The 21,128-nt window shown below is 42.9% G+C and overlaps 1 protein-coding gene across 2 annotated transcripts in view; it reads left to right on the forward strand.

The window, feature by feature from the left end:
* The window catches only part of LAMC2 (laminin subunit gamma 2), an 82,083-nt gene that overhangs the window by 30,243 nt on the left and 30,712 nt on the right, over positions 1-21,128 (forward strand). For both annotated transcript variants that reach the window (XM_043923720.1, XM_043923721.1), the window contains exons 4-9: positions 6,243-6,378; positions 9,313-9,411; positions 13,368-13,504; positions 14,338-14,460; positions 16,042-16,231; positions 19,472-19,584. In XM_043923720.1, coding sequence (XP_043779655.1) covers positions 6,243-6,378; positions 9,313-9,411; positions 13,368-13,504; positions 14,338-14,460; positions 16,042-16,231; positions 19,472-19,584 — 798 coding nt within the window. The remainder of the gene's footprint in view (positions 1-6,242; positions 6,379-9,312; positions 9,412-13,367; positions 13,505-14,337; positions 14,461-16,041; positions 16,232-19,471; positions 19,585-21,128) is intronic.

The raw sequence follows: 21,128 nt of genomic DNA on the forward strand, positions 1-21,128 counted from the left end.
TTCTAAAAATAAAGTTTATTTAAAAATTTCTAGAACAGTTAGGAATCTACTAGACACTGGTTTTTTTTTTTCCCCCCCAGCAATGTCAATCTGAAAGGAAATACATTTTTCTTAAGGCTAGGTCGTAGGAACCAGCTGTGGTCTTCAGGGCACGTTAGTTGGAATTCCAGCCCTAAGAGAGGCACACGATGACTTTTCCCAGTAGATGACAGTCTTTGACCTGAAGAAGGAAATGACCACCCACAAAGAAGCTTGTATTCTTCCAGTGATAGTTCTTCATTTCCATAACTATCTCTTTGACCAGCCTCTCAAAAATAAGAGATTAGAAAGAAACAGTTCTGGTGCTGTGCTGGGTGCTGGCAAGATAAAGTGAGACTAATGGAAGAGACAGACACAGAATAGGTAGATTAGAATCCTTCACAGGGTTGTGAGCAAGAGAAGATAGAACAATAAATAAGAAGAACTAATAGGGTGGCTGGTTCATAGCAGAGCCTGTTTTTGTTGTTCTTGTGGTTTTAAGTGTATCACCCACTGCTGTATTCTCAGAACTATAGGTAGTTTATGTGTACACGGATGCACATGTCCTGCTGTAGTCATCATGAAAAGTGAAAGCGTTAGTCGCTCAGTCATGTCCGACCTTTTGCAACCCCATGGTCTGTGGCCCGCCAGGCTCCTCTGTCCATGGGGATTCTCCAGGCAAGAATACTGGAGTGGATAGCCATTCCCTTCTCCAGGGACTCTTTCTAACCCAGAGATTGAACCGGGGTCTCCCTCTTTGAGACAGATTCTTTACCATCATAGCCATGGGCAGACAGTAAAGACAAGTTAGTAAATATAAAGAGGAAGAGAGAGAGAAATATTTAGGACTTAAAAAATTAAAAACAATTTTTTTTGGCCACACCATGTGGTACATGGAATCTTATTTCCTCAGCCAGGGATTGAACCAGTGCCCCCTGCATTGGAAGTGGGGAGTCCTAACCACTGACCACTAGAGAAGTCCCTAAAAGTTGGGACTTTTTAAAGCTACCTTATTTGTCTATTGTCTTCCTTGGCTTATCTATTTCTCTTTGCCAAAAAGTGTTTAATAGTATAATGTGATCAATGTTAATTTACCAAAAAGGTATAGCCTTATGACTCAGTATAGTTCTGTGGAGCCAATTCTTAACAGCAGTTGAAAAAATCTAAAAATGGGCAGGCTTTGGCCTAGCCATGACTTGCAAGTAGCGTGTGTCGGGGAGCCTTTGAAAACTGGGGTGACCCCATGGTGATACAGACCCATACACCAGAAATCATTCTCAGATTCACCAGACTTGCTGCTACCATATGGTTTGAGTCAGATTTGCTCAGTTTTGTGGCTTTGACTCAGCATCCAGAATCTTTGGGGTTTAGCAATTCTCCCTCTGAACCAAAGAAAAATTAAAAGAAAAATGATTTCACTTTAAAGGGCATTTAACCTCTCTGACAAGCCCGTATCCCCTTAGGTGATGCAGCTTTGCTGTGAGTCACTGGAGTTGGGTCATCCCAGCAAAATAATCAGCGTGAATGTGATGAGAAATGTAATTGGCTCAGCTGGAAAGCCTGGCCTGAAGACAAGGCTATTAGTCTGGGAGTAGACAAGGAACCTGTGTCGTGAAGAGAGATGGTGAAGAGGCTTTACCATGCCATTGCTTCTTTTCCACTCTGTAGTTTGTTGCCACCCAGCAACAGTGAGCCCAGTTCTTTCTTTTCTTTGGGGAAATAGAGATCTCAGACTCAGGGTGAACAACCTAGTAGGAAGTGGTGGAGCCCAGGGATGATTTATGTCTTGTATGATATTCATAGTTAACATGAATTACACGCTTACTCTGTGCCAGGCACTTTTCTAAACACTTTCATCCACTAATTAATTTAATCTTCACAAATAACCCTATGAAGACGGTGCTATTATTTTCATTTTACAAATGAGGTATCAGAGGCTTAGAGAGGGAGGTGATGAAACTTGTTGAGGGCTGAATGGCACATCGGTGGTAGGGGCTGTTCCCACTATGTGCCATCTCTGGCTACCTGTTGGCTGCACAGGTCACAAAATCAGTAGCTAGAATTTAATTCTCCATGTGATCTCTCAGTTTCCCCATCAGCCAGAGGGTATTTTTCACTTTCAAAATAAAACTTCCCAAGGGAATTTGTTGTATATTCAATTTCAAACGCGGAAGAATTCATCTCACCAAAAGCTGCCATTGTATGCATGGCAAATGAAGCCAACAGCATTTATAAGCCCCAAAGTGGTCACAGATTTTGGATGTTACACCAGTTTCTTCTAAATATGCCAACTAAACTTATTTTTAGGTGATGATTGTAGAGGCTCAGCATCAGGGCTGAATTATCCTCAGTTCTTGTAACCCTGATAACCTTCTGTGATACTTTGAAATTCACTCTGTGTGTGTGTTTTCCTTGCCTGATACCTAAATTCTTGAGATCTGTACAGACTTTAATGATATTGGGTTTGTTCTCTTAATTTTATTTTTTTTTACATATGTATGAGCCAGGCAGTAGATAACTCAGACTATAACATTTGAGTTATTGTTTTGAAACATGTCTTAGATAATAATTTAATTATTATTAAATATAGTGATTGAATAATAATAATTCTATTTAAAAATGCAAGCATCTATATTTTTAAAGGATTCTCAAAAGGAAGCAAGCCCTCTTAGTTTAAATATTAGTCATTTCAGAATATGTTCCTGAGTCCTCTAACACATATAGACAGTACTACCTAAGTCCTGTAGTGCTTTTTGGGGACACACACTTGAAACAAGAAGCTGTTCTTCATCTATCCTTTAAACCCAGTTGTTCACAGTCCCTAAGAGTAGCTCATGATATAGGAATTGGTACAGGTGTTTTTATTTTAATGAGATACTTTGAAAACCCAGTGCTATTATTTTGGAAGTTTGGGAACATGAAATAAATCAGTCCTGTTTATAGTAAGAGCCTGTGTGTGTTTCCATGTCACCTTTGCAAGGCTTGAAGGAGGCCTAGAAGATACAAGCATAAACCACTTCTGTGAGCACTTACTATATGTGAGATGTTGAGTTGAGTTCAATTCAGTTCAGTTTCTCAGTCATGTCCGACTCTTTGAGACCGCATAGACTGCAACTCACCAGTCCTCCCTGTCCATCACCAACTCCCGGAGTTCACTCAAACTCATGTCATTGAGTCGGTGATGCCATCCAACCATGTCATCATCTGTCGTCCCCTTCTCCTCGTGCCTTCAATCTTTCCCAACATCAGGGTCTTTTCCAATGAGTCAGTTCTTTGCATCAGGTGGCCAAAGTATTGGAGTTTCAGCTTCAACATCAGTCCTTTAGGACTGATCTCCTTTAGGATGGACTGATTGGATCTCCTTGCAGTCCAAGGGACTCTAAAGAGTCTTCTCCAACACCACAGTTCAAAAGCATCAGTTCTTCAGCACTCATCTTTCTTTATAGTCCAACTCTCACATCCATACATGACTACTGGAAAAACCATAGCCTTGACTAGATGGACCTTTGTTGGCAAAGTAACGTCTCTGCTTTTTAGGCACTTCATATATTTTAGTTTGGGCTTCCCAGGTAGCTCAGTGGTAAAGAATTCACCTGCCAGTGCAGGAGACTCGAGTTTGATCCCTGGGTTGGGAAGATCCCCTGGAGAAGGAAATGGCAATCCTCTCCAGTGTTCTTACCTGGGAAATGCTATGGACAAAAGATCCTGGTGGGCTATAGACCATGGACTAGTAAAAGAGTTGCTTCTGAAAAGCTATTTTAGGGAGGGTTTTCTTAAATTAAAAACATAATTTTTATTAATTTGAATGGAGAAAAAAATGTGTTTCTGGGTCCCAGATTTACTCATTTATGTTAAAATAATTAAATTGTATAAATTTAATCAGGAATTTACCTTCTTAGCTCTGTCTGCTGTGTGTCTCTAAATGCCAACCCCAGTGGCCTCCCTCTCATCTTAAGTGCTCTCTTGTCTTAGATACTGAAAACTATTCCATGTTCTTCCTCCCTTAACCCTCCTTGGAATTCTCCTCCCTTGGCTTCCACTATTCTGAGACTTCTCCCCACTCCAATCACCCTTTCCCTTTGCTTAATCAGTGATATTCTATTTCTGCCTGAGGCGCCTTCCCCTCCTCTCTCTATCTGCTCCTGGTGTGAGCTGTCTGATCCTCTGAGTGCTCCCGATTATCCACAAATGGGTTTGATATCTTATCAGCTCTTAATTCACCAATAAATATGGTGAACTAATATATATAAAATGCTCATTTCAGTGTCTCACACATAGCAGGTGCTCAAAAAAGGTTGTGTATATTCTTATCACTGTGGGTCCTTTCAAGCCTTGCAAGGTTGACATGGAGGCTCTCACAGGCTCTAATTGTGTATGTAACTAGTTTATTTCATGTTCCACCTTTGGCTATAGACACAGAGCCAAACTCCTTTATTGATCTGACTTGTATCTATAAGTGAATTAAAAGTTCACAGACAAGTAAGAGATTAGGAGAAAGAAGGAGCAGCTGGTTAATGTTCTGTTGGCTTTATAGATTATGAATAGCCTGGTTATCACAGTTCAGATATAGGGATTATTTATAGTACTGCCAGCCTGAGGGAAATTATCAAGTAGGTGAACCACATTCTACCTCATCTTTTGGCTTCCTCCTCCTTTCACAATAGCCATATCCTCCTTCCCGAGTGTTAATTAATCCAACAGACATCTAGGACTCTGCTTCGGGCACTGGGAATTCAGCAGGGGACACAAGCTGAGGGAGTTATCAGTAAGCAGGGCTAGGGACTGAGGGAGTAGTGGGCTGAATATTATAGACATGAGAGACAGAGAAGGTTTCTCTAGAGAAGTTAATCAAGACTTAAGTGCTGAGAATGGGCCAACTAGGGTGTGTTCTCAGGATAGAACATTCCAGGCTGAAGAAGCAGCAGGTGCAAATGCCCTGAGGAGGGAAGCAATCAGCATAGTCCAGGAACAGGGAGGGGAGCTAGGATGCTGGGCCTCAGTGAAGGAGCAAGAGATGAGGCAAGAGAGGTCGAGTCTTGTAGGTCATGGTACAGAGTTTGCCCTTCATTTCACTCATAGCAGGGACCCATCAGAAGACCTAGACCGAGACCAGTCATATGATTCAAACTCCATTGAAAAGGAGTACTTCTGCTTCTATAGAGAGAATGGAGTGTAGGGAGTCAAGGATGGAGATAGGGTCCAGGTGAGAGAAGGAGGAAGCTTGAACTGGGGGTGGTTGAAGGGGAGGCGGTAAGGGTGGCTGGATTCTAGGGTGGCACTCTTTTTTATCCTGAGCACCCCTCATCTTTCAGTAACAGTCTGCAAGGTCATTTTATAGAGCATGTCTATAAGCAATTAATTGTAGGAAAGTACTCTAGTGCCCCAAACCAGGTAAGATGCTCAGGGTCTTCACTCTTCACAAGAGGTGATGCTCCAAGGGTGAGAATTTCCACCACTCCAGGTGGAGATATTTTTGGTTAAGAGGCTTTTTTGTACTCTTACAATCATACCGTATGAGCACTGACCCTTGAAAGATGCTGTTTGCCTGCCAGGGATAAGGGCGAAGGCGACTCACTTCTGCATCCTGTCTTTGTGGAGGCTCATGTGCTCATTCACAAATGTTGCTTAAGATCTCAAGGATTTGGCAAATGATTTAATGTTGAAACCAGAGCAGATATACAAATAATAGTGCTTTCAGGAGTAATTTCCATTTCTTTCCCTGAAGAAGCCATCCTTGGTTGTCAGAATTTTCCCTAGTGGGTAGATGCATATCCCAATGACGTGAAAGAATTGCCCAAGGCAGCAGGTCATGGTGACTCAGTTCAGTTCAGTTCAGTTGCTCACTTGTGTCGGACTGTTTGCGACCCCATGGACTGCAGCACGCCAGGCCTCCCTGTCCATCACCAACTCCTGGAGTTTACCCAAACTCATGTCCATCGAGTCGGTGATGCCATCCAACCATCTCATTCTCTGTCATCCCCTCTCCTCCTGCCTTCAATGTTTCCCAGCATCAGGGTCTTTTCAAATAAGTCAGCTCTTCACATCAGGTGGCCAGAGTATTGGAGTTTCAGCTTCAACATCAGTCCTTCCAATGAACACTCAGGACTGATCTCCTTTAGGAGATCATTACTTAGTATTTATTGAGCTCCCATATGGTGATGGTTGCCCTCTAATGTCATATGAATGAAATAGTTCCTTTTCTTCTTTCCTTCCCCCTCCTATAGGTTCTCTTAGCCCTCGATGTGACAACGCTGGACGGTGCAGCTGTAAGCCAGGTGTGACAGGGGACAGGTGTGACCGCTGTTTGCCAGGCTTCCACACCCTCACTGATGCTGGGTGCACCCAAGACCGGAAGCTCCAGTAAGTGCCTTCGCCACCACTGCTGGTTCCACGGTGACTAATGGTGATCGTATCAACACTAGGGACCACTTACATTTACTGAGTAACTGTTACTAAGTAACTGAGTATGGAAACACTATTTTAAAAAAAATGTTTATTTATTTTTTGGCTGCACTGGGTCTTAGTTGTGGCATATGAGATCTTACTTCCCTGACCAGGGATCAAACCCAGGCCTCCTGCATTGGGAGCTTATAGTCTTAGCCACTGGACCCACCAGGGAAGTCTTTTGGGGACTTTGTATGGGTTATCTCATTTAACCCTCACAATAACCCTAAAAACTTTGGATTAGCTTTATACTTGTGTTAAAGATAAGAAACTTAAATCCTGAGAGGATAAATAAGGTGGCCAGTGTTGCTGGTGAGGGTGGACTTCATACTCAGGCTCAGAGTGTTGTCTGTGGAGGCTATGCTCATCACCCTGACAACTACCCCGCCTAGAGGTGAACTAGGGCGGAAGTTAAGAGTCCTTTAAGGTTTAACCTGGAACTTGTTTCAAATAAGCAGATTTAGAGAAGAACTTCCTGCATAATTTGAATCTCCTTTAGGTTGAAGCATTCTCTAGTCCTGCTCAACTTACTTTTCTGGAAAAAGTGAAGCGTACCTTATAAGTCACATGGCCAGCCTGCAGAGGTGCAGAGCCAGCAAGGTGCTGGGCTGACTTTGGTGAAGAGGAGCTTGGCAGCGAAGCCATGGGCCAGAAGGCTGCCCACAGAGAAACCACTTCCTCGTCACCCATGATTCCAGCCCCTTGTCCATGTGAGACCCACCGCCTGCCTTGCCTGCACCATCCGTGTTACCACCGTCCCAGGGTCTCTTCCCCTCCCAGACTTCCCTGACCCCTCCCAGGCCCCGTCTCCCTTGGTAATCCTTGTAAACTATGAAGTAGATGACATCATAGCTCTGCTCCAAACCTCCATTAACTCCATTCCCACCTAGAATGAGATCCAAACTTCCCATCTAGGCAGCTAGGGCCCTCCAAGCCCCTCTTGCCCTCTCTATTCACCACCTGAGGCTTCTGCCCCATTTCTCACCCCCTCCAAGGCTTCCTTTCCTTCTTCAAAGGAGCCGAGTATATGTGACCTTGGCCTTGGCCTGGAGTCCTCTTCCCTCCCACAGAGCCACACAGAACTTCAGGGGTTCCATCCCCACCTTGTCCGTCTCCTCTCAGAGGCCGTCCGGACCAGGCCCCACCGCTCCGTGCTGACTCTTGTTTTACAGTCTCTTACTTTCTGTGTGTATCTGTCTGTCTCTCCCACTAGAATGGAAGCCTGGTTTTGGTTCTGTCATGTTCACTGCTGCGGGGAAGAGGCCCGTGAGCGTGTTCCAGCTCGGCTACAGCGGCAGATGTGCTTTCTTGCCATTGCTGTTCATGTGTCTGCCCTGCCTTGAGACTCCTAGAGAGCAGGACTGTTTCCTACTTCTTACTATCCCCAGTGCTTAGCAACCAGTAGATGCTGAATATGTGTTTCTCAGAGGGTCCAGATAATAGTGTGGACGGGCCAGGATAGGGAGGAGACCATGGCAACTGAAAGATGGAGATTGGGAAAGAAATCTTCAGGAAGCCCAATAGGACTTGGCATTGACTAGATGAGGAATGTGAAGGAGGAGGAGTCAGAGGCAGGTTTGGGCAGGATCTGACGGGGTCATGGGGCAGTCAGGAGGAGCAGGTCAGTAGGGAAGAGAACAAACTTGGTATTAGATGCATGAGATAAATACATATGCTTATGGGGCAAGCTCGGTGATAGAGACCAGGGCTTTGGTTAGTCAGAGACCAGTCATCAGTCAATGTGCTCGTTTGCACAAGACAAGGAGATTGTGCCAAAATTAAATAATGAAAATACTGATTTTCTTGCAACCAGAAAAAAAAAAATCAGCAAAACTAATAGCAATTTCACTCCTAGATATACATTTGAGAGATATGAAAACATATCTGCACAAAACTTGTATGCAAATGTTCACATGAATGTACACAAATTATCCACTATGAATAATTAGCGTTCTTCGTAATAGTTAAAAAGTGGAAACCTAAATGTGCATTCTGATGAGTGGATGAACAAAATGTAGTATATTCACATGATGGGATTTTATTCAGCCATGCAAAGAATGAACTACTGATACATGATACAGCATGGATGGATCTTGAAGACATACTAAGTGAAAGATGCAAAACACAAAAGGCCACACATCGTACAATTCTGTTTATAGGAAGCATTCAGAACAGGCAAATCTCCAGAGCCGAAAAGTTGGTTAGTGGTTGCCTAGGACTTGAGGGAAGGTGATGAGGGTGATTCCTAAAGGACACAAGCTTTCTATTTAGAGTAATAAAAATGTTCCAAAGTTGGTTGTGGAGCTCTTTGCACAACTCTGAGGATCAATTAAAACCCAATGAGTTGTATACTTTAAATAATGAATGGCATGGTATGAATTATATGTGAAATAGAAGTGTTACCAGACGAAAGAACTAAATGAACAAAAAGCAAATAGGTGGAGTCAACCGGGATGAAAGCAGACACCCCTGGATTAAACAATAGAGAAACAAATGATAAAAAAATTTTTAAGTCAACTGACGCAAACAGTCAACCAAACTAAACAGTTTCATGATGAGTTTGGTTTACATTCTGAGGCAAACCCCTGCTCTCTCTAGAAGTGGGTAGTAAACAGTTCTTGGACTGGCTGCCAGCCACGGACCACACTTTGAGTAGCACTAGTGCATGGACAGATGAATTCTTAAAGGGTCTGAGAGAGATTAGCATGGACAAGAATAGCTAAGAGAGGCCTCATTGAAGATGAAAGATTGACTCAAGTTGGTGACATTTGCTTATGAGTGCCTGATCTTCATGTGTGTAGTTCAGAGCATTTGGAAACACTGCTCTAATTTTCTTTTTCTTCTTTCCAGAGACTCCAAGTGTGACTGTGATCCAGCCGGCATCTCGGGGCCCTGTGACTCGGGCCGCTGTGTCTGCAAGCCAGCTGTCACGGGAGAGCGCTGTGATAGGTCTGTGTGAACTGTGACCCTGTGGACACGGCAGGAGGTCCCCTGACAACCAGCATGAGTGTGGGTCATGGAAAAGGGACACTTGACCAATGTTGAGGACCTTCTTCCTGCTCCCTGGCCTCCAAAACTAGACCTTATTATTATTATTATTTTAATTTATCTTTTGGCCACACTGCATGGCATATGTGATTTTAGTTTCTTCGCCAGGGATGGAACTCAAACCTCCTATGTTGGAAGTACAGAGTCTTAACCACTGGGAAGTCCTGCAAAAACTAGGCTTTAAAAAAAAATACAAGCAAGGGACTTCCCTGGCAGTCCAGTGGTTAAGACTCCATGCTCCCAATTCAAAGGGTCTGGGTTCCACCCCTGGTCAGGAAACTAGATCCCACATGTCACACAGCTAAGAGTTTACATTGCCGCAATGAAGACGAAGATCCCACATGCCACAGCTAAGACCTGGTGCAGTCAAGTAAATAAATAAATATTTTTTAAAAAATGCAAGCAAGGCCCCAAATCTCAGTGGGCTGCAAGCTTTTGCTCTGGGTCCCTTCTCTGTGTATGCCGTGACAGGACCCTGGGGAGTCCCTGGCCAGCTGGCTCTCAGCCCCAGGTGCTCTGTACAGGGTCTGCAGGGATGAGGCCTCATGACTCAACTCAGTCCCAGGGAAGGCCTGGCCTAAGTAAACATGTTGGGAAAATCTTAGTCAGTGGAAATACTGCAGCGTATGGCCATAAATAACCATTGTGTGCAGACGAGGACCTGCCCAGGGATGGGATGGTGGTTATGTGCACACACACGAACCAGGGGAGGATGTCAGAGCCACGTTGGGGCAGGTGGTACAGTGAGGCCGATCCACCCCCAGTTGCTGCTGCAGGAAATTCCTTAGATACAAACTGAGCCTGGACTTAAAACTCTTCACTCCCCTGAGACTGTTGTAAGCAGAGGGCTGTGAAGTGGGCCCCAGAGGTAAAACCTTCCCCCGTATTTCCTTCAAAGAAAGCAAGCAGTTCTTTGGCATGTGGCCAATTGCTTATACCTGGGCAGAGGCAATGCCAGGTACATTCCTGGCTTGTGTTTTCAGCCAGTTTTTTGCTGCCGGGGTGGGGGTAGGGAAACATAGCTTAAGTGTTACAAGAGGAGTCACTTTCTGAAAACCTTTTAAATTTCAAAATAGAACAAAGAAATAGAAAGTCTCATAAAACAAATGTTGTCAGCCGCACTGATTATATGAAATTCAGTTCAGTTCAGTCACTCAGTCATGTCTGACTCTTTGCGACCCCATGGACTGCAGCACACCAGGCCTCCCTGTCCATCACCAACTCCCGGAGTTTACTCAAACTCATGTACATTGAGTCGGTGATGCCGTCCAACCATCTCATCCTCTTCATCCCCTTCTCTTCCCACCTTCAATCTTTCCCAGCATCAGGGTCTTTTCAAATGAGTCAACTCTTTGCATCAGGTGGCCAAAGTATTGGAGTTTCAGCTTCAGCATCTGTCCTTCCAATGAATATTCAGGACTGATTTCCTTTAGGATGGACTGGCTTGATCTCCTTGTGGTCCAAGGGACTCTCAAGAGTCTTCTCCAACCCCACAGTTCCAAAGCATCAATTCTTTGGTGCTCAGCTTTCTTTAGAGTCCAACTCTCACATCCATACATGACTACTGGAAAAACCATAGCTTTGACTAGATGGACCTTTGCTGGCAAAGTAATGTCTCTGCTTTTTAATATGCTGTCTAGGTTGGTCATAACTTTTCTTCCAAGGAGTCTTAATTTCATGGCTGCAGTCACCATCTGCAGTGATTTTGGAGCCCCCAAAAATAAAATCTGCCACTGTTTCCACTGTTTCCCCATCTATTTGCCGTGAAGTGATGGGACCAGATGCCATGATCTTAGTTTTCTGAATGTTGAGTTTTAAGCCAACTTTTTCACTCTCCTCTTTCACTTTCATCAAGAGGCTCTTTAGTTCTTCTTCACTTTCTGCCATAAGGGTAGTGTCATCTGCATATCTGAGGTTATTGATATTTCTCCTGGCAATCTTGATTCCAGCTTGTGCTTCATCCAACCCAGCGTTTCTCATGATGTACTCTGCATATAAGTTAAATAAGCAGGGTGACAATATACAACCTTGACGTACTCCTTTCCCAATTTGAAACCAGTCTGTTGTTCCATGTCCAGTTCTAACTGTTGCTTCCTGACCTGCATACAGGTTTCTCAAGAGACAGGTCAGGTGGTCTGGTATTCCCATCTCTTTAAGAATTTTCCAGAGTTTGCTGTGGTCCACCCAGTCAAAGGCTTTGGCATAATCAATAAAGCAAAAGTAGATGTTTTTCTGGAACTCTCTTGCTTTTTTTTTATGAAATTGGCCTTTGCTAAAAATGTGCCAGCCCCATAATATCCTCCCTCCTTCCTAGAAGTGACCACTATTCTTCATAATTTATCTCCCAAGTACATCCTTAAACACTGTGTGTTTAGTTTTGCTGATTCCCTTCCTGCCTTCCTTTATCATTCCTTCTCCACCCTTTCTCTGACTTATCTCTTCTTCCTTCCCTTCTCCCTCCCCCCTTCCTTCTTTCCTTGTTTTTTAATCTGTTTTAATCTGCAGGTTTCCTCCACAGAGACTATAATGAGTTTTTAAACCCTTGATCTATAGAGGGAAAAAAAGGTATTTATTTACTGCTATTCTCTGTAGCATCACAGCTAGTCTGCCTTTCTGATTTTGCTCAATAAAAGTGAAGTGAATGTGAAAGTTGCTCAGTCGTGTCCAGCTCTTTGAGACCCGTGGACTATGTGCATGGAATTCTCCAGGCCAGAATACTAGTTTGGGTAGCCTTTCCCTTCTCCAGGGGATCTTCCCAATCCAGGGATCGAACCCAGGTCTCCTGCGTTGCAGGCAGATTCTTTACCAGCAGAGCCACCAGGGAAGCCCCTTTGTACATTGAACATATTCCCAAAGTATGGTCCAGTGGATAAGACCACATAATTTATCGGCAGATGTACCTTAATTTGAATCTTGCCTCAGTCACTTATAAGCTATATGACCTTGAACAAGTTTCTTGACTTCTCTGACCTTGGTCTCTTTGTCTAAGAAAATTGGAAATAACAATTCCTGTGTCATAGGGTTGAAGTGAGGATTAAACCAGGGAGCATATGTAAGGCGCCTGGAATATCGCAAGTGCTAAATAAATGATCATTGACACTACCATTATTTTATGTAGAAGGATGTTGTTAACTTGACTGGAGAAGAAAACAAATCCTTCTTGGCTTCCCCTGCCCTCTTCTCTATGACCCCAGCATCTGGTCTGGAAATTGTCTGCCAACTGTGGTCCTCAGAGGAGTCCCTGGAGGGCTTGAGCTCGGAGCAGAGGGGACACCAGCCTACAATTTGCTTTTCCAGGGGGCCTGTAGTCATTTTTCTTTGGCATAACCTCACCTGCTCCCTCCCCTGTGGGTCAGAGCCCAGGTCCAAGGGGCAGGTATGGTGGGCAATGCCAGGGACGGTGGTCCTGTTGAGGGGAGGGTCAGGACAGCTGAATGGGTACTGGGTCAGGAGCATTTGCCTGTCTTTTGCTGGCCCCCACTTCCCACCCTTTTGCCCCCTTTAAACACTTGCTCTAGGACTGGGCCAACTCTGCACAGCCCTACCTGACCCCTCCCCATCTTGCGCACTGAATTCCTTACCAAAGATAGGAAAAGTCACTGTTTCCAGACCATCATGCCCAATGAGTTGCTGCTCTGCTAGAGCAAAAGAGAGTGAATATTCTTCATGCTTTTTTAATAGAGGGCTGTGATTTTCCATCAGGAGGAGTGGGAGTGGTATATGCAACTGAGTATTTCTCACCTCTGGGAATTAATGGGCTGGGTGGGAAAGAAAGTAGAAATGATCAGTCACCGTATTCTCTGTGGGGATGAGAAATAACCTATAATATTGTCCCGATTTCTAAAACGCCCCTGCAGGTGCCGACCAGGTTACTATCACTTGGACGGGAGAAACCCTGAGGGCTGCACCCAGTGTTTTTGCTACGGGCATTCAGCCAGCTGCCAAAGCTCTGGAGACTACAGTGTCCATAAAATCATATCCACCTTCCATCAAGGTAAAGCATTCTGTTTTCTAGGTGTTTTGCTTTTATTTCCTGTTGTATAGGGCTTTGTGCTTATAGACTTCTGTCCGCAGGATGGGGTCCTTGAGTCATCTTTAACAGGATGACTGTCTTCTAGCTTTAAATGTACATTATTTTGTCAGAAAGAGCCTGATGTCTTGGAAAAGTTATAACTGAACAGTTTGCTCAGACCAGCTTATGAATGACTTATAAAAATAACTAGAGGGGGGGGGCAAAAAAAAAAAAAAATAACTAGAAAGAGAACAGATTTTCAACTCCCTGCATTTCCTATTAGTGTACTTTAAAACCACAAAAGAATCATTCTTTTGGATTGAGGGGCTTAACACAAGCCTTTCTGGAATTCACATTCACTAATAATACTGCTTTCACATATGCCAAATGAGTTAATTTATGTGAAATTAGTTACCAAGCTGCAAAGCACTCTAAAAATATGGGAGATTAATATGATCTCAACTCTGAGTTTCTCTCTGAACATACTGGACCCTCTTACCTCACTAAGGCCAGACTGTGTTTATGTAAATGAAATAAAAATGCAAATTACAGGCAGATGAAAACATGTTCTCTTATTCCAAGAGTCAGACTCAAAGACAAGAAGTTATAGCAGGTGTAAACTGGAGTAGGTGAAGGTGAAAACCAAGTAGAGAGGTGCATAGGGAATTGTGAGGATGGTGCACAAATGTGGAAATATAATGAAAGCCCACTTGTTGCTCACTCATTGCTAGTGAGTAACAATCAAGTCTTGCCTTGTTTAACTCAACTGATGATAAGGTTTGTTCTAATGAAGAGTGGTTTTACTTATGTTCCAGATGTTGATGGCTGGAAGGCTGTCCAGAGAAATGGGTTTCCTGCAAAGCTCCAATGGTCACAGCGCCATCAAGATGTGTTTACTTCAGCACGACGATCAGACCCTGTCTATTTCGTAGCTCCTGGTACGTATGGTATTTTTCGTGTAGAAGTCAACTTAGAAGACTAGGAAGTCAGGATAGAAGATTGGGTTTAGCAAATGTGAAAATCTTATCACTTAGTGTCCAGGGCAGTAGCATCTCCAGAAGACAATTGGGGCTTCAGTCCTACTGACAAAGTAACAGCCCAACAGAGTAGAACTGGGTGTCCAGGTGGTCACATCCCATTGCAGGTTCCTGCTTCAGTTAAAAGGCAAATTTCTAAGTTTCCCACCAAGACAAGAAATAAGGACTGGGGTCAAATCTGTGGGTCTATCAGGAAGCAGATGAGAAAGTGACTCAAAGCTTTAAACCACTTGTAAATTTTAAAAATATAAAAATCAGAAAAGTTGAATAGAAAAGCTCTGGTTAAAAATTTTTTTTTTATATTTCTTATTTTATTCATGTGGCCCATTCTAAAGTCTTTATTGAATTTATTACAGTATTTCTTCTGTGTTATGTTTTGGCTTTTTGACCATGAAGTTATGTGGGATCTTAGTTCCCTGACCAGGGATTAAACCCACACCCTGTGCAGTGGAAGGCAAAGTCTTAACCACTGGACCACCAGGGACGTTCTTCTGGCTAGAATTTTAATCCTAGTTCATATTCTTAGCTAATATGTGATTCCTGGGCAAGGTGGCCTCTTAATTTTTCCAAACTTTAATTTCCTCTGTTCTTAAGTGGGAAGAATAATGACTAACTCCAAGAATTATTGCCATCAAATGTGATGATATTTGTGCAAGTATTCTGTACACTAGAAAGCATTATGTAACAGATGGCACTACTGCTGATAGACCTGGGAATCTCTGCATATTGGTCTATCATAAGGGCCAACAAAGGTCCGTCTAGTCAAAGCTAAGGCTTTTCCAGTAGTCATGTATTGATGTGAGAGTTGGACTCTAAAGAAATTTGAATGCCGAAGAATTGATGCTTTTGAACTGTGGTATTGGAGAAGACTCTCGAGAGTCCCTTGGACTGCAAGGAGATCCAACCAGTCCATCCTAAAGGAAATCAGTCCTGAATATTCATTGGAAGGACTGATGCTGAAGCTGAAACTCCAATACTTTAGCCACCTGACGGGAAGAAGTGACTCATTGGAAAAGACTCTGATGCTGAGAAAGATTGAAGGTGGGAGGAGAAGGGGATGACAGAGGATGAGATGGTTGGATGGCATCACCGACTCAATGGGCATGAGTTTGAGCAAGCTCCTGGAGTTGGTGGTGGACAGGGAAGCCTAGTGTGCTGCAGTCCACGTGGTTGCAAAGTGTCAGACACGACTGAGCAACTGAACTGAGCTGATAAGGGCCATGCTATGAATCATGTGATAGATGGAAGTGTCTTATAATGAGGCCCTTTCAGCATTTCCTTAACTAACCCTCCATCATAGCCAGTAGCAGTATGACCATGTCCAGTGCCATGAACTGGCTCTTCTGAAAGAGTAGCTTGTGGGGAGTGATGGGTGAATAATACGGAACTCCAAGAGAAATTGCCAACGTCCGTGCAAACCTGCTCACTCCTTTTCTTCTCTGGTCTCACAGCTGATCCCAATCTTTCTGATCTGTTTCACAGCCAAATTTCTTGGGAACCAACAGGTGAGCTATGGACAGAGCCTGTCTTTTGACTTCCGTGTGGACAGGGGAGGCAGACACCCATCTGCCCATGACGTGATTCTGGAAGGTGCCGGTCTACGGATCACAGCTCCCTTAATGCCGCGTGACAAGACACTGCCTTGTGGGATCACCAAAACTTACACGTTCAGGTAAAGAGAGAGGCTACAAGTGAGTCAAATAGAGCAAACGGTGATTGAAGTCTGATTGCTTTGTTTATTCATTCAGTCATCATTCATTCATTCAACAAGCTTTTCTGAGCACCTTTTATGGACCAAATATGGTGTTATGTGCTGAGACAGGTTATGATTGCTGCCCACACGCTCCTGACAGGCTAATGGGGGAGAAAAATAAACTGATGATTACAGTGCATCTTGTAAGTGACAAAGTGGACACCAGTGTTTTGAATACATGCAGGAGGCATCAGTAACTCGCACTGGAGTGACCTAGGAAAGCTTACTGAGAAGATGTGACAATGAAGAGTAGCTTTCTAAGGAAAGAAAAGGAGTGAAGGTTATCATGGCAGAAGAAGTGTGTTTGAGGAAGTTTTGTACATTTAGGAAATTCTAAGTGATTAGGCATGAGTGGAACATGGAGTGGGGGAGAGGAATACAGTGAGAAGTGAGGTCAGAGAAGAGGCAGAGGTAAGGTCATGGATGGTCCTGTGTGTGTCTAAAGAAGTTACATGTTATCCTGTGAAATGGGAGATTTTTTGAGGTATGATTGACCTACAACACTATTTTAGTTCCAGGTCCATAACATAGTGATTCACTGTTTCTATACATTACAAAATGATCAAGACAACTCTAGTTACCACCTGCCACTAAACAATGTTAGTACATTCTTGACTGTATTTCCCAGGCTGTACATTTCATCCTTGTGGTTCATTTATTTTATAACTGGAAGTTTTTACCTTTTAATTTCTCTCACCTAGTTCACTCATCCCCCACACCCTCCCTTCTTATGACTCTGTTTTTGTTTCATTATGTTTGTTTGTTTTTTAGAGTTTACATACAAATGAAATCATATGATATTTGTCTTTCTCTGTCTGAATTCTTTAACTTAGCTTAGCACCATCTAGGTCCATCCATGTTGTTGTAAATGGCAAGAATTCATTCTTTTTATGGCTGAGTAATATTCCATCACACACACACACACATGCACACATACACTCCACATCTTCTTTATCCACTATTGATGGAAATTTTCCATATCTTGGCTATTGTAAATAATGTTGTAGTGAACATATAGGTGTATTTCTCTTTGAATTGGTGTTCTTGTTTCTTTCAGAAGAATACCCAGAAGTGGGCTTGCTGGATCATATAGTAGTTCTATTTTTAATCTTTTTGCACACTGGTTTCCATAGCGCCTACACCAATTTATGTTCCCGCCAACAGTGCACAAACATTCCCTTTTCTCTACATCCTTGCCAACACTTGTTATTTGTTGTCTTTTTGATAATAGCCATTCTGACAGGTGTGAGATGATATCTCATCGTGGTTTTGGTTTGCATTTCTTTGATGATTAGTGATGTTGAGCATCCTTTCATGTGCCTGCTGCCCATCTGTATTCCTTCTTTGGAAAACTGTTTATTTAGGTCCTCTGCCCGTATTTTAATTGGGCTGTTTGTTTTTTTGATGTTGAGTTGTGTAACTTATTTGTATATTTTGGATAATAATCCCTTATCAAATACATCATTTGCAAATATTTCTCTCTAGAACGGGAATTTTGAATGGGGGGTTCAGAGAGTTCAGGGGAGGGGATGTGCCTATCAAATGCTTAGTACTGTATCAGAGGCTGAGAATTCAAGATGAAGAAACATGGTCTTTGTCTTCCAAGAGCTCTTGTCTCGTAGGATGTGTTATTATTTGTGCAAACATAATACAGTATAAAATCACTTCAGTGGTGGTGCATGCTCATGGGGACTTGGGAGGAAAGGAAAGAGTGTCTTAGTTCTGTCTGAAGAAGTCAGGAAAAGCTTCACTAAGAGGACTGTGTGGACTGGGAACAGAAATAAGCACAAGACTTTCCCAGGGACAAATCAGGACAACCTGCCCTTGTGAGTATATGTGGGAATGTACAGGAGTAGTAAAGGGCATTGGTAAGCAGTAGTTATGGCTGGAACACAGCTGGTGTAGGGGAGATGGGCAGATAAAGCTAAAAAGGCTGGGAAAAGGCCCAGCAGGGTGGCTCTTGGAAGTCATGTCTAGGTGCTGAGATCTGGCCCATGCCTGCAAGGTGATGGAAATCTATTGAGAGATTAGACGTAGAGGAGCGACACAATCAGATGTGAAGGCTGGTGCAAATCCTGTGTGGGGGACAGTTTGGGTAGAGTCTTTAACTGAACCATCAGATCACATTCACAGTGGTTCAAATGAAGGTTGTTGGGGGCCTACCTCAGGGTAGAACTAAAGGCAATAATGTATACAAGACCCACAAGACACGCTGTGTTCTTAAGTAACCAATTGCAGCTTACTCTGATACACACACTTTGCTCTCCATGCTGGAACACCCATTCCCACATTCTTAGCTTGGTGAACTACTCTTTGAGATTCAGCTTACAGGTTTTTCCTTTGTATTAGCCTTCTCCAAATCCCAGGTAAAGTTACAGTCCATTGTGAATTTCTGTTCACGCATTTGTTGTAGCACTTTCCGCTTCGTATCATAATTACACATTTACCTACCACCTTGGGTAGACATTGATCACCTCACTCTACTTGTCTTTGTATTCTCTGTCCTAATACAGCTTCTAGTTCAAAACAAGTGCACAGTAAACACTTATTTCATGAATCAGTGGATGAGGCAAAAGGGTTAGGGTTGTTCCTGAAAGAGCTATTCCAGTAAAAACCAAAAAACAACATTAAAAAAAAAAATAGTGCAGGGGCTGGTGATATGATACACCAAGGCAACATGATGCCAAAACTAAGACATATTAGATGTGGAAGAGTGTAAAAGGTGGACACTGATTTATGAGAATAGGAGGTGAAACATGCTCAGATAACAAGTCATTTAAACAACAAAACCAAACATGAATGACAGCTCTTAAAAATCAGAGCTTCTGGAACTCAGAGATGTTTCTGCTATTAGGTTTCCTGTGACCAAGAATAGAAAGTGGTCTCTGAGGACTTGGACCCACACTGGACGCCATAACCCCTGGAGTTTGGCTTCCTACACTCCATCACATCCTGTGGGGCTTGCATTCCCCGTGGAGTGGGAAAGCTCCAGGCTTGTGCCTACAGGGATATGGCTACCTGTCCTTTATCTCCCTCTAAGCAGGGCTGTGAAGGGACTTAGTTGTTCCTGCATTCTCAGGCAGGAATTTGTATCAGGTATACACATTATAAGATTTGATAAGAGTGGGATTTTTCACCTTTTGGTTTTAAATCATGCAGATTAAATGAACATCCAAGCAGTAACTGGAGACCCCAGCTGAGTTACTTTGAGTATCGGAGGTTACTGCGGAACCTCACAGCCCTGAGGATCCGAGCTACCTACGGAGAATACAGTAAGTGACTAAAAGAAAGGAATTCCTCCCTTCTTAGGTTTTTGTTTAACTTGCTTCAGCTGTCTAAGTTGGTGACAGTCTCCAAACAAGAGGACAAACAATGAATGGTTTTGATGTAGAATCTCTGATTGGGTCTACATTTTTACATTATACAAGATGTTGTTAACACATTATTGACCAGAGATGTATTAATACATCTTTTGCTACCCAAACGTTATTGACCAGAGTATTTCAATATAACAAATTGCCAACCACAAGAATTAGTTTCTGCAAAAATCTCCCAGTCAACAAAGAGTTAAGGAGTATTTCTTGAAAAGAGGTCACATCAATGAAGAATAAATGATGCTGCCTTGCTAGAAAGTCTCTGAATTTAGATTGAAGCCGATTATTTGAAGAAGGTAACCTACAGCAAAAGGGCACATTCGCTTAGCTCAGAAGTGGAATCTACAACATTTCTCTTTATTTCTTGAGTAGTTTTCCTTTGGGATTATACTTGGTGCTACCATGTTTGGACATCACCATGTATTCTGTAAATTCCTATTATTGAGCTTTCTACATACTATGTACTATGTTGGGTTCTCCTTATCACGATCGGATTTATTTAAGTGAGACCGCTTAAGTTTTTTAGCATTCATGTAAAAAGGATGCATGGCTAACATGCACCATTTCCATGTCACTGATACAGTGAATAAAGCAGAAAGTGGAAAAGGTGTTTACTAACAATTTATTGAATCTTTACTATGTGCCAGGTACTCTATGGTACATGCATTGTCTCATTTAATTTCACAACAACCTGGGAGGTAGATACCTCTGTCATTTCTCTTCTATAGCTGAGGAAACACAGAGGTGTTATGGAACTTGTCCAATTCACAGAGCTAGTGAGGATCAAGCCAGAATTCAAACCCTGATTTTTCTGACAGCAGAACCAGTGCACTCAGTGATGATGAAGTGCTATACTATTATGCATGCCAGAGTGAGTGAAAGTCACCTGGGCTATCAATGAAAAAATTAATCAATAGTCAATCTATACTCCAATATAAGATAAAAAGTTAAAAAAAAAGTCAATCTAAGAAAGAAATGAAAAATCTTATTCAAGCGGATATAAAAAGTAGAGCCTGGAGGCTGTCTCTTGGAAAGTTCTGAGAACAGTTCCAAAGAGGTGAAGGGGAAGCCAGTATGTATGTGATCTTGGAAGGGAGTACGTGCTGTCAAGCACATGTCTTGGTAGAAGGCTACTGCTCTTCCCAAGGGACGGATATCTTAATTAATGGTTTTAGTGCTTTTCTAAGTATGAGAAGATGCAATAAACTGGATTCATAAAATTTTTTCCTGAAAATACCTGACTGAGGGCCGGTTTTGTCAGGTTTCTGAGAGCACGGGGTGCTTCATCCTGACCTTTGTCTTGAATTCCTTTCGGGATGTGTTGCCGGTCATCGACCGCGGCAGCTAAAGACCTGATTCTTGTAGAACAGGGGAGTGGGCAGTGTTCTTTATTTTACAGTCCCTTTCCCTTCTGTCTTAATTTCAGTCATGGTTTGGGAGGT

Source organism: Cervus elaphus, chromosome 14 (genome assembly GCF_910594005.1).
Source record: "Cervus elaphus chromosome 14, mCerEla1.1, whole genome shotgun sequence".
Lineage (NCBI taxonomy): Eukaryota > Metazoa > Chordata > Mammalia > Artiodactyla > Cervidae > Cervus > Cervus elaphus.